The sequence below is a fragment of the Dermacentor albipictus genome, chromosome 3 (assembly GCF_038994185.2).
Source record: "Dermacentor albipictus isolate Rhodes 1998 colony chromosome 3, USDA_Dalb.pri_finalv2, whole genome shotgun sequence".
NCBI lineage: Eukaryota > Metazoa > Arthropoda > Arachnida > Ixodida > Ixodidae > Dermacentor > Dermacentor albipictus.
The window spans coordinates 184,581,241-184,593,912 of record NC_091823.1 but is presented as its reverse complement, the minus strand read 5'-3'; the positions used below and the strand labels follow the sequence as shown (position 1 = coordinate 184,593,912).

At 45.9% G+C, this 12,672-nt stretch overlaps 1 protein-coding gene across 4 annotated transcripts in view; it reads right to left on the bottom strand.

Moving 5' to 3' along the window:
- LOC135920831 (electron transfer flavoprotein regulatory factor 1-like) overlaps positions 1-12,672 on the bottom strand; it is a 73,857-nt gene that overhangs the window by 28,857 nt on the left and 32,328 nt on the right. For all 4 annotated transcript variants that reach the window (XM_065455098.2, XM_065455099.2, XM_065455100.2 and 1 more), the window contains one exon: positions 11,201-11,249. In XM_065455098.2, the coding sequence (XP_065311170.1) occupies positions 11,201-11,242 (42 nt within the window). In that variant the 5' untranslated portion in view covers positions 11,243-11,249. The remainder of the gene's footprint in view (positions 1-11,200; positions 11,250-12,672) is intronic.

The window sequence follows — 12,672 nt, the reverse complement described above, 5'->3', positions numbered from 1 at the left end:
GCAAGCGACAGAGGTATGGGCGTGGTACTTAGTCAAGTCGGCGACGATAACGAGGAGCATCCTATCCTCTACGCCAGCCGTAAACTAAATGTAAGAGAGGAAGCCTACAGCGCTTCAGAGAAGGAATGCGCTTGTTTGGTTTGGGCCGCCCAGAAGTTGTCGTGTTACTTGTACGGAGCGAAGTTCATCTTCGAGACCGACCACTGTCCTCTGACGTGGCTCAATCAAATGTCACACAAAAACGGCCGCTTGCTCCGATGGAGCCTCACTCTCCAAGAGTACAACTTCTCCGTTAGATATAAGAAGGGAAAGTTGCATAGCAATGCGGATGGTTTGAGCAGGCTAATTTGAATTCTGCGTTTGGGGGTCCCGCCTAAATTTTAGGGTTACTAGTGTTAATTTTATTAAGCGAAAAAGATCCCCTCTCATTCAGCAGATTTCCCTCCATTGATTGCTGAATTTGTCAGCAGGAATTTGCTTCAGAAATTGGCATAGTGAAATGCAGCATTTTTTTTTGTTTCTGCACTTATGTTGTTTTTTTGAAGCCTAGTGAGTCTAAAGTGAGAGCCAATGCACGTCATCTCGGCGCAGAGCCGTGTTGTGGGGTTCATTTTGCAGTTGCCTGTCCTTGTTGGATGTTTTGGGGCGGTGACATCAATGCACAAGTGGTCGCTGCGAGCCAAGACATCAATCCCCCCCTGACCAGCAGCCGTTCTCTTCCTGCCTAGCGGTTGTCAGCGCTAGACAGTCGAGACTTTTCGGGCCATGGAGGCGCTGTCAAGAATGGCGAGTTGCGCAACAAGATTGCCACCTTGCCACCCGATTACGACAAGGGGTGCAAGACGCGCACCTCCCCCTCTCCGTCGCTGCAGCTGCGAGGCGTTCAAAGGAGCGACCTTTGCGCTGGAATCCGCCGCCTTCCTCCAGCCCCTTCGACATTGTGACGGGACGAGTTTGGTGTGTGGACAATGATTCCAGAGTTCCCCAACGCGGAGCTGATCTGACACGCCTGGAGAAGCTACCGCGGGAACGACTTATTTTTGCGCTTCTCACGGTTCTGCATGACGCAAAACAACGAGCGACCCTCGAGCGGCGTCGATACTTTCCGGAACGGCACCCCCTTCAACGCCGTCGCTTGGGCTTCGGAATGTGTGTGCCTTTGTGTCTGTAAACTGGTCTTCAGAGCAGCTGCGAGTTGGTGATGTGTAAACGAACAGCCGCCGCGTCGTAGGACCGGCGGATCGAGTGTATAAAAACTGTGGTTGTGCGAATGTTGGACACACTTCTCTTGAGCAGTCATGTTAGACTGAGACACTTCTCTTGAGCAGTCATGTTAGACTGAGTCACTTCTCTTGAGCAGTCATGTTAGACTGAGTCACTTCTCTCATGCAGTCATGTTGGACTGTTACTCTTTTCTCAAGCAGTCATGTTAGACTGAGTTAATTTCTGTAAATAAACCCTTTTTCCTCGTTCTCGTTGAGAAGCAGTTCTTCACTCCATCAACGATCTCAGCGTAAATAAGTTGGACGACGGCATGGGCCAGCTACCTTCGAATTCATGCCGTACTCCAATCTTGGCAAAGGACCACGGACGATGGGATTGAGCCCCCAATCCTGACACCCCATAGACACTAGCACCACATTTTCCTCTAGGGTATTTATTTAGAAACTCTATGGCTGGAAGTGCCGAAAGGCCAGAAATACGTCAAGGCCGCCATGCTTATTTTATTGCTACATAATAGACAAACCTACGGCTCAAAAAACAAGGCGGCAATGACATACTTCTGGCTATGCAGTAGCTTTTGGCACTTGGCACTACCTCTGCATCACTATGGTTATCGGCACCGTGATTATTGGTCTATGCTAGAACCCTAAACTATACATACATGTTTTTGCTTTGTATTGCTGTCTGCAATTTCTGACTGTCTTTTGCTTGTGGTGTTGTGTGGTTGCGGAGCTGCGCAGTTTTTTTTTTTAGTTGTCGTTTTTATCGTGTTTATCAGCTTGCGTCAGGTGCATGTGCGAGGACGGCGGAACTTTTTTTTTGCGTGTGTTAAATTTTGTTTGCGCTTTTCTTTTTTCCATTGATACTTAGTTTTTTGTTGACATTGTGCATGTATCCGTCGCTTCGTTGCCGCGCCGTGCAAGCCACGCTACCATGTGCTCTCATGCCTCACCATAGCGGGCAAAGTATGAGGCGAAGGATTTGGCAGCGAAAGTAGAAATATTGAAAGCCATAAAGGTAAGGGTGCCTCGGCAGGTCATAATGAATAAATTCAACATGAAAAGAAGCACGCTCAGTGCGCATGTGAAAAATGAAGCGGAGGTTCTTCAGGTGTACGAAAGCAACAAGTTCGCTGACAACAGGAAGAGACTGAACGGCAGTGCACCAGAAACTTGAAGCGTTGTTAAGATGGATTGCCGATTCGTGCAATGCACAGCTGCCTTTGAGTGGCCCCCTTATCTGTGCGCAGGACAAAAAGTATGTGCTGAAGCGCAGCACCGAAGACTTCAAGGCATCGAAAGGCTGGATCGACCGATTCAAGAAAAGACACAGCCTGGTCTTCCGAAGCGTGTGAGGCAAGAAAGGGGCTGTCAATGAAGGCGTTGTCAAAGATTGGAAAGCCGGATTACCCGCACGCCTAGCCGATTATGATGCCTGCAACATTTTTAACGCAGATGAGACGGCCCTCTACTACAAAGCTTTGCTGAAAAAAAACGTCACATTTAAGGGGGACCCTTGTGTTGGCGGTAAACGAAGCAAGCAATAACAGTTTTGCTGGTGCCAACATGACTGGCAGGGAGAGGCTACCGCTTTTGATAATTGGCAAAGCAGAAAAGCCAAGATGCTTCAAAAGCATAAAGAAACTTCCCTTAGACTGTCACTCAAATCGAAAGGCGTGGATGACCTCAGTGATATTTCAGGCCTGGCTGTGCGAACTGGACTGCCACTTTTGTGCAACATCACGCAAAGCGCTAATTGTTCTAGATAACTGTAGTGTGCACACTTATGTGTCGGGGCTGACATACAGCTGCTTTTTTTTGCCGCCTAACATGATCAGGAAATTATTCAGTATGTGAAAGGCCAATACAGAAGACAAGTGCATGTTGCTCTGTATGGAGGCAAAGAAAAAATATGATGTAACTCTGCTCAGTGCAGTGCACATGGTGGCGCATGTGTGGAGCAACACGCCGCCCCCAGTAATTGTGAACTGCTTCCGACAACGAGGCTTTGTCCGCGACGGTGATTCTTTGGAAGCCAAGGATGCGGATGTTAACCAAAACGCCGAGGAAGATGACAGCCGCTTCGACAGACTTCTGCCTCCGGACGTCCCGCTGGACGAATATATCCACATTGATAGTGACGTTGCCGTTGCCTGTCGCCTCAACGACAAAAAAACTGGATGTCCTAGGCAACCAAGAGCCCGACTCTGATAGCGAAAATGTGCCCATCATGGATGCTTGTGAAGTGCCATGCTGCACTGCTAAAGAGGCCGATGACACCCTTAAAGTTTTGGAGGACATCTGTGTCATTTCTCCCGACAGCCTGCGCAGACTGCATCACCCACAAGAACTCTGAAAAATTGTGCTTCCCATGCAAATTTCTCGCGCACAGCAAGCAACAATAGCCAATTATTTCATGAAGTAAAGGTATGTTGATGTTTTAGGCAACCCCGCTATAGCCTGGTACAACCTAAATATTGTTGACAGGAGAGGCCCCACCCAGATGTGATCGATGCGTGGCAACCAATTGCCTCCGCAACTACAGGAATAGTCTCTGACACGACTCAGGTCTGTTCAAAGCACAGGCTGCCATGTTCTTCGTCGGCGGAGTCACCGGCCATCGGGCTCATGATATCAGTCTAGAGGGCGCGCCGATTGGTGGAGGCTCAGGTGTATCCACCTTTGAGAGGCAAATGCCACTGCCTTCTAAAGTTGTACACGACTATAGGTTTGCTTCTAATTATATGAACTTTTTATCACCATTTCTTCACACTAACTGTGGTAGAAAAACATCTACATTTGCTACCATTAAACTCTAGAATCGTTTTCCTGCTTCACTTTAAATACTGCCTACATTTTGGTGTTTCAAAGCTTTGCTGAAAGATTTTCTGCAAGCCTCTGATATCTTTCCCATATAAATATTTGTATATTTAAGCAGGTACTATTCTGCTTTGTAAAAACATCTAACTGTTCTTTTTTATTTGTTTGCTCTTCTACCTTTAAAATCAGTGTGTTATTTTTCACACTTCCATTGTTACTTCTGTTACACTACATCGGACAAGAGCATTATTTTCTGGGGTTTCTTTCTCTACTAACATTTGGTTTTCATGTATCTAATAATATACCGTTATATCATCCACTGTTATGCTGCCAACAATTGTACAATTCTGTTGCAGTTTCTAACCAAGGGTCACATTATTGTGGGACCCTCATCTGTACACTAGATTGATGTATTTAGGTTTGTGTATGAATAAACTCTAACTTCAAGTTCAATCATCGGTGTTGGGATTATCGGTCAGCAACTGTATCTATGTAGCCAAAAGTCAAGGTATGTCAAGTAGGCCCACAATGCAGTGCAACGTCGATGAGAACACATTGCTTTTTGCTAGTTTCTCACCAGATTATTACTGATATAAACTGAACACTTGGCACAAGAACTGCCTTCTGCATTGGGAATTTCTTGAATGTTGTTGCAAATGACAAAGCGAAGAGTTTTGACAAATAGGACTGCACACGATGCAAATATCGTATTTACTCGCACAATGATCACACTTGCGTAATGATCGCACCCCTGAATTTTGTCGTCAAAATTATATATTTTTTTCCCATGTAATGATCGCACCCCGAACTTGTCGCAGCGATATGTGATGCGCCAAGTCTAGCTAATGATGAGTGCGCTTACAATTTGTCGAATGCTGTCAAATGCTACGCGAACGACTCTTGAAGACATACCAAGTGGTCTGCACGCACCAAACATTCTGAAGCAGATGCCCCATTTCATTCCTTTCATCACTTTCCACACTTACATGAAAAAAAAACAAAGCTACAACCAAACTTGCCTTAGCTTTATTACTTGTAGGCTTCATGATGGTTTTGGCCAACAACAACGACAAAAAAGGTGCCTTTTGATTCTTCTCGACTGCACTTGTGGGCACGCAACAAATTGCGAGCAGGAATGATAGTGACCACGTTTACACTGACACGTTAGGAGTCTACCCTATTCATATGCCAACGTTTGTAACACAGCTAAGATATTTGCCCACCCTCAGCGGAAACATGCCGTATTAGGGTAGCAGTGAAGACAAATGCCGCAGTTTGCACAGCATGCCCACCATGTGTTTCTATGTTACTAGCAGCTAAGCCCACCCATCTCTGTTTCTGTCACCTCAAAGTGGACATGGGTATGTTATTGTCGCAAACTTGCCGATATTAACGATATTACTCATTACTGATATGGAAGAAACTGTTTTAATGCGCATTATGTACTCAACAGAAGAAAAATCACGTTCAGCGTGTTTGGTTTGCTCCGCCGGCAGCCATTTTTGTTTTGGTGTTTCGCACTATTACAGCACAATTGTACTAGGGTGGTTGCTTGGGCTAGTTGGTAATTCATGATCAAAAATAACGTACAGCGCGAAGGGCAAGGAGAGCGATAGACGACATACACAGCGCTGTGTATGTCGCCTATCGCTGTCCTTGGCCTTCGCGCTGTACGTTATTTTTGAACAATTGTACAGCGGCAGCCACCTGCTTGACTTGCTGTAATCCCGCAGCAAATGCGGGATGAAAAAAAATTATTTTCACGGGAAACTTAACCCGTGTAATGATCGCACCCCTTAATTTGCGTCAATTTTTTTTTACAAAAAAAGTGTGAATATTCTTGGCAGCAGACAAGCCCCATGGTTCCCTCTGGAATGCACATGCAAAAGTAGTGGATGCCCAGCAATTGAGATTTCACAACCACTGCTATCATTGCGATTTCAGAGTTGCTCATCTTACTGGGCACAACAACAAGATTTTTTTAAGGAGTCTCAAACCACCCCTTTAGCTTGATGAAAAAATGGAGTGCACAGCTGGCACACACTGCTTCAAATATCTAAGCCAAATATTGTAGTCATGTACAGTGTGTGGAGCTTACAAACAGATTGCAGTCACCTTTTTCACTCTTTTCAAACAAAGGCCTTCTCCTCACCTGTTTTGAAGCTGCCATATTTGGGAATATGGCAGCTTATGGCAGTTGGGAATATGGCAGCAGTAGCAGCCACGTATGGGAATCTTGCAGATTCCCATACATGGCTGCTGCTGGCCAATAGCTGACATCAATCAAGAAAAGTGTTTGGACGAGTGCACGTCTTCCTACAGTCACTCTGTACACTTTTCCGACGCAGTTTACTAAACAGGCTTAAGTAAGCGAAAATCATTTCCGATTTTGATAATAATTAAGGACTTCCTGAAGAATCCAACCATTGTCTCCTGCTCACACTCAGCTGCACCTGCCTGCATAGGAATTTTGGCAACACTCGCTGCACATCAGTAGGAAGCCTTATAGCGCACAAAAGGATGGGACACAGAAAGACATGGTACACAAAGGCACTGTGTTAGCGCCTATGCGTACCACGCCTTTCTGTGTCCTCATCCATTTGTGTGCTATAAGCCTCACCATGTCATACAACACACCCAAAACGCTGCGTCACTGCACATGAGTGTGGCAGCCATCAGGTCTTGCTAATTTCAGTGAGCACTCCTCACTTAGGCTCAAACCACATAATACTTAAGAGTCTAACCACACGTGCTCTAGCCAGCATGCGTTAACTCCTGGCTGCTTCTGGCTAGACACCTTGGCAAAGACTGCTTTGTAATGATCTATTGATAGTGCTTCCAACTGCACAATCTGGACATGCCTACTATCTGTCAGTCCAGGATGTCTACCAAGTTGACATTTTCAAATTCCCTGAGCTTTCCAGGTTTTCCCCGAGTGTCTTTGCAAAATTCCCTGAGTGACGCAGAATCATGTTTTATGTCGAGACGGGCTGAAACCATGTCATCCGATGCTGTCACTCTCTAGTAAGCATGTGAAAAATCTTTAAAAAAAATTACTTGATCCAGTTTAATACTAAGCAGTAGTGTTTATTTTCTTCAAAAAGAGAATAGAAGGGAGGGGTTAGTAAAATGCACAGCAAATAAAATGCCTTCAAAAGAAATTGCAAATCGTGTCGGACATTCTAAAATACGAATAAAAAGGAGATGCATAAAGAAGCATATATTTTCGAATATGAGCTATTTCTATCAACTGATAGCAAGCTCAGTGGTATGAGGCCAGAACTTTGTCACAATGGAGATTCTCTCTCAACAGCTGGTAAGTCAACCTCAACAGCCCTGACATACTCTCAAGCCTGCGCACTATGCCTCAGTGTTGTGTTTCACTGCTTTAAAGAGTTTGTTTTCGTTTGGATGAGGGACACCTGCATCTTGGCATCGGCGAACTTTGTTTTTTGAGCTCAAGCTCCTTCAGAACGGTGGCAGCACGCTTCCTTTCCCGTTCATTCCTCAATGCGTAGGTCCTTTCTGTTCTCATCCTCCTTCCCCAACTTGTTTGCCCCACAGACCATTTGAAGCATCTTTTTGGTTAGTTGTACAGTCAACGTTCGATTTTTCGAACTCCCTAGGGGCCAAGAAAATGTCCGAAAAATCAGCCAGTTGGAAAAGAACGCACGTCTTTTACTTCCTTTAAGGACTCAAACTGCCACAGGCACATTCAAAAAAGCTCTGAAGGCCTGTCGGTACATGTATTAGTCGTATCAGTGCTCGGACTGTGACAGTAGATACCGGGTGCATGCATGTATAATTAAGGAATACAGTCAACGACTGAATTTTCGGACGCCCAAATTTTTGGACATACCAGATATTTCGGACGTCTTCGTGGCACTGCCACGAGCCCCATAGAATCAATGTATAAGGACATCTGAAGTTTCGGACGCTGAAACTTCCCACCGTCCAATTTTCCGGACTTTTTCACGTGACGAAGGTCCTTTGGCTCCTTGCGCAGTGTCCTTGCGCAGGAAATCGACTTGCAGCCAAAGCATATCCCCGCTTTGAACCACAACTAGCCAAATCTGGCCCTCACACACCGATTTGGTCAGGCCACGCTGGTTCTGTTCATCGCCGCACTTCCGCTACCGCCTCCGGCGGAGTTTCTGGAGCGGCGCCATTTCATTTGTTTCCGTAGGCCACGTTTTGGCTAGTGTGGTGTGTGGTTGTGCTGCTGTGTCAAGTGTGCTCTGCGACGCTAGGCGTAGGTGCTTCGACGCTCGTCTGCGAACTCCACTGCTCGCAGCTTGAGGATTTCGCTTGCCTTTGACGGCCCCCCACTCCGTCTTCGTCGTCCTCGCTGATAGCATCGAAGCGCGGAAAGCAGTGCCGTCAGTTAACAATGGAGAAGAAAGCCGCCATTATTAAGCAAGTCGTGAGCGGCCCATCGCAGGCTGACGTGAGCAAGGAGTTCGGCATAAGCAAGGAGTCAGGTTGTGGGGGATTCAGAAGACTCCGATGTTGAAAATGAGGAGCCAATGCCTGCGCCACCTACAAGCGCCGCGTTGACGCGAGCACTGTTGACTCTTTCATCGGTGTACAGTGCTGACATGACCCTTGCTCAGATCGAGGTGAATATGATGGCATGCAACCGGAACGCCGTCCAAACAACAATCAACAAGTTCTTCAAGCCACTGCAGCAATAAAACCGGCTGCTGGCTGCATACAGAGTTTTTGAATGCTTTTTATAGCCACTCCACTGATGCTTTGGCAGGGTTTCAGAAACGTGGTACTTCGCCCTTTACCTCTAGATCTAGAGTGCGATCTTTACCTCTAGAGTGCGTTTTTTGCATGCATTCATTTTTTCGAACTGCCTGAATTTTTGGACGTTTTTACTTTCCCTAGGGTCCGAAAAATCGGTCGTTGACTGTACATACTGTGTCCCGTGGCAATAGACCCTTCACACGCTTGTTATGCTTCACTGCAATACATTTGCGTATGCTTTACAAAGTAACATTTCTGCGCAGAGGCGAAGCTAACTTTCGGGAACCGGCATTATGCAATGCATCGTTTTTTCCGAGCTTCGAAGCCCATCGTGAGGACCAGAAATGCAGAGTCAGTGCCATTGCCGACAGCGGCAAATTCTTTCAATGAAAAACACTGCACCCAACAGAAAGAAGCTTAATAGCAAACGTTGAAGCAGCTAAGCCTAGTGTTGCCGCAGAATCTGTGTGCGAAAGCGCCAGTTCGAGGCGGCGTGGTAATCAAAACGGCTGCGGTGGTAGCTTTGATTAATGCTGTTTCGGACTGGCGGTCCCGGCAAAAAACTCGGGAAAATCGAACGGCAAAGGGTTCTTGTGTCCGAAATTTCAGACCTTCTGATACGTTGACTCTATGGGGTATGTGGTGGTACTGCGAAGCCATCTGAAAAGTCGGTTGTTCACTGTACACTGGCAAGTCCTCCAGCCGATGATCGGGCGTCAAAGACAATTCGTTACGATTCCTGTCTGTTACTCGAGCCAGCATTACCGCGACTTTCGTTCCCTTTTAGTAAAATTACAGCTAATTTTCCCTGATATAGAAGCATAAATTCCCTGAGTTTCCCCCAAGTTTTTCAAGACTACTCAATATCCCTGAGAAGTCCCGGTTTTACTGGTTGGTAGACACCCTGCAGTCAAGCTGGTGCCAGGCAAAGCCAATCCACACCACATAGCGCGGCTAGAATAGAACACGTGAGCACGAGCGGACACTCTAGCACTGTTGCACTCCTAGCAAATGTTACACTATACTGGCTATACACACATACATGCTATATTTTAACAAAACAAGCACGAAAAAGACGTGAGAAGCAAAGAAATGATAGAAAGCATAAGAGCTGGGCGAGATGGTGTGCTTTCATCTTCTTTGCTCGTCCACGTCTTTTTCACACTTGTTTTTTGTTAAGATGGGGCAACACCAACTTGCCTAGCTCTCAGTTATGATGAAATACACACTACAGTTAGGCACTACAGTTGCATGTAGCAGCGTCGGTTCGCTGCATAGCATAGATACCAAGGCTGGCGCGTGATGTCATGATGAGCCTGCTCACTGTGGCTCGCTGAAGACAACCATGTGCTCTGACTGGCTCTCTTTGAATCAGCATGGAAAATGATGGCAACACAAAAAGGGAGGAACACAGGACAAGTGATGCAGCCTTTGTGGGTGACGTGGCTCCAAGCACATGGTGAGCTGGCCCGAGCGCCCGCATCTGATTGGTAAAGGTCGTCTGCTTCCTGAGTTGCACACCTTCAAGGTGTGTAGCCATCATGGTCCAGCAACGCAAGTCCAGAGTGCAGCAGCATCCATCGCTTAGCCGATGTGCACAGTGCTGACGTACTCGCACAAGCGAACCCAAACATGTTTCGTTTGACACTCGGACATTATGCGATTGCTGCAGAGATAAGTGAGAAAGAAAATGTGCTACCCATGTCACTCAGCGTGAGAAAATGCAGACATAGTACACTGTAGCACAGCAAAGGCATGAGACACCATGAACCTAACTGTAAGTTGTGTTGGGCGCATCGTAGGCCCCTTATACAGAAGTAATGGCATCTACATGAACATCCAAATCAAACTTGAACTGCGTGCCACAGAGACATTCAGTACTCTGAGCATTGTGGACACCATTCCACTCCACCGTAGCCTTTGCAGTGCAAGGCATTGAAGAAGGACAGGCAGCACTGTGAAGGGGATCAAAGACTATCTTTTACTGCCAAAAACACTACTTCTGCTGAATGTACTTGCTGCTGCAAAGTATTTCTGAAAAGAGTATTTTAACATCAAATGCATTTCTCAACTTCGATAAAGTGTTTTGGTTAGTTATGGTCATGTGACAGTACTTTCACTCAAGGCATTCTCCCTTATTTCGCAAACAGCATTTGGAGTGCTATGAAACAGGGCATGAGATTTGCCTTCACATCTGCCAGCTACATGTGAGGGAGGCTGCAAAATGAGAAGCTACAATAACCTCAAAAATCGTTGGTGACCCAGAATGGCTGTCATGCCACCATTCAAGCTACATTGTCAACAAATGCTTCCTCTTCCAATCGCAAGGCTCACGTGAAGTCTAATATTCGAGCTCAGTGGTGATGAATTATTCAACGAAAATTCAGTACAAAATATGCACTCACATTTTTGTACAGCTGAACGACTTGGCCTCGCACGGATGTCATGGTGATTCTGCACGAGAAAGGCAAATGTCAAAACTGGGTCTGCACTGCATCAGTGCAGCTTCATGTCACCACAGGCCTTGTATACAAAAACTGCCCAAGTTGAAGCTAAAGTGACAACAGTCATTACATGACGATGATTGATGTTTAATGGCGCAAGGGCATCTAAGGCCAAAGAGCGCCAGGACATGTGTTTTTGTTTAGTAAAATTGTGGGTTTGGTGCTACGACTTTAAAATAGAGGTTGTATAGAGGCCTACATGTAAGACAAATCTATAAATACTAGTGAATGAATTCTAAAATTATGAAGAGAAATATAAAGTCTTAAATGCATTGGTTATAGGCACACATGGTAAATTGTTGCGGATTGACCGAGTCCCTTGCTGTAAAATTCTTGCTCATCCAAGAAGTGCAAGAGAGCTCAGACATACTTATGTGCATCAGATTGTACTTCATCTGTGAGGCACAATCTGATGGTTAGCATGGAATGAGATGATATCTAGAAAGTTAGCTTGAGCAAGATAATTAAGCACTCTTTTAAAGTTAAAAAGAGCCTCCTCTGATAAGAACATCGAGGGATGGGGTGGTATATGGTGTGTGTAGAGTTCCCTAAAATGAGTTACTCACTCTCGGTGAAGTTCGGGACATTGAATGAGGACATGTCCGACGGTTAAGTTCTCACCGCAGTGTGTGCACGTCGGTGGGTCAGTTGCAGTCGATAGGTGTTTGTGTGTGCCACAAGTGTGTCCTATTCTGAGTCGTGCTAGGGTGACTTCGGTGTGTCTATCAAGCTTCAGTGGGAAAGGTTTGGTTAATCGCGGTTTAAGCAGGTGCAGCTTATTTTCCACTTGCTTGTCCCACTCATCTTGCCAATGGTTATGAAGCACCTTTCGTACCGCAGGTTTCATATCTACACCAGGTACCCAGCTTACATCAATGATATCCCGATGAGCCGCTTCTCCAGCATTTTGGTCTGCCATTTCATTGCCTGCGATCCCAGAGTGTCCTGGCACCCAGCATACAACAAGAGCAAGGTTTTGTTTATATGCTACATGAATCTGTTTAAGGAGCATGTTTAATACAGGTTTTCGGCTTGCTTTGCCACAGGACAGGGCTGTGACAACACTTAAGGAATCTGTGTATATTATGGACTTTTGTATCTTGTGCTGCACTATGTATTCAACAGTGATCAGGATACCGTATGCTTTGGCTGTAAAAATGCTGCTATGGTTATGTAAGGTTTTAGTGTTGGAGAAGTTTGGGCCATGCACTGCACATGATACCGAAGTTGCCGACTTCGAAGCATCAGTGAAAAATGCCATCGATCTATACTTGTCTTCAAGGGCCAAGAAATGTTGCTGGATGAGGGCACTTGGACAACTCTTTTTGTTCAGTTCTCTAAAGGACAAGTCACAGGTAACTGTACACTGCTCC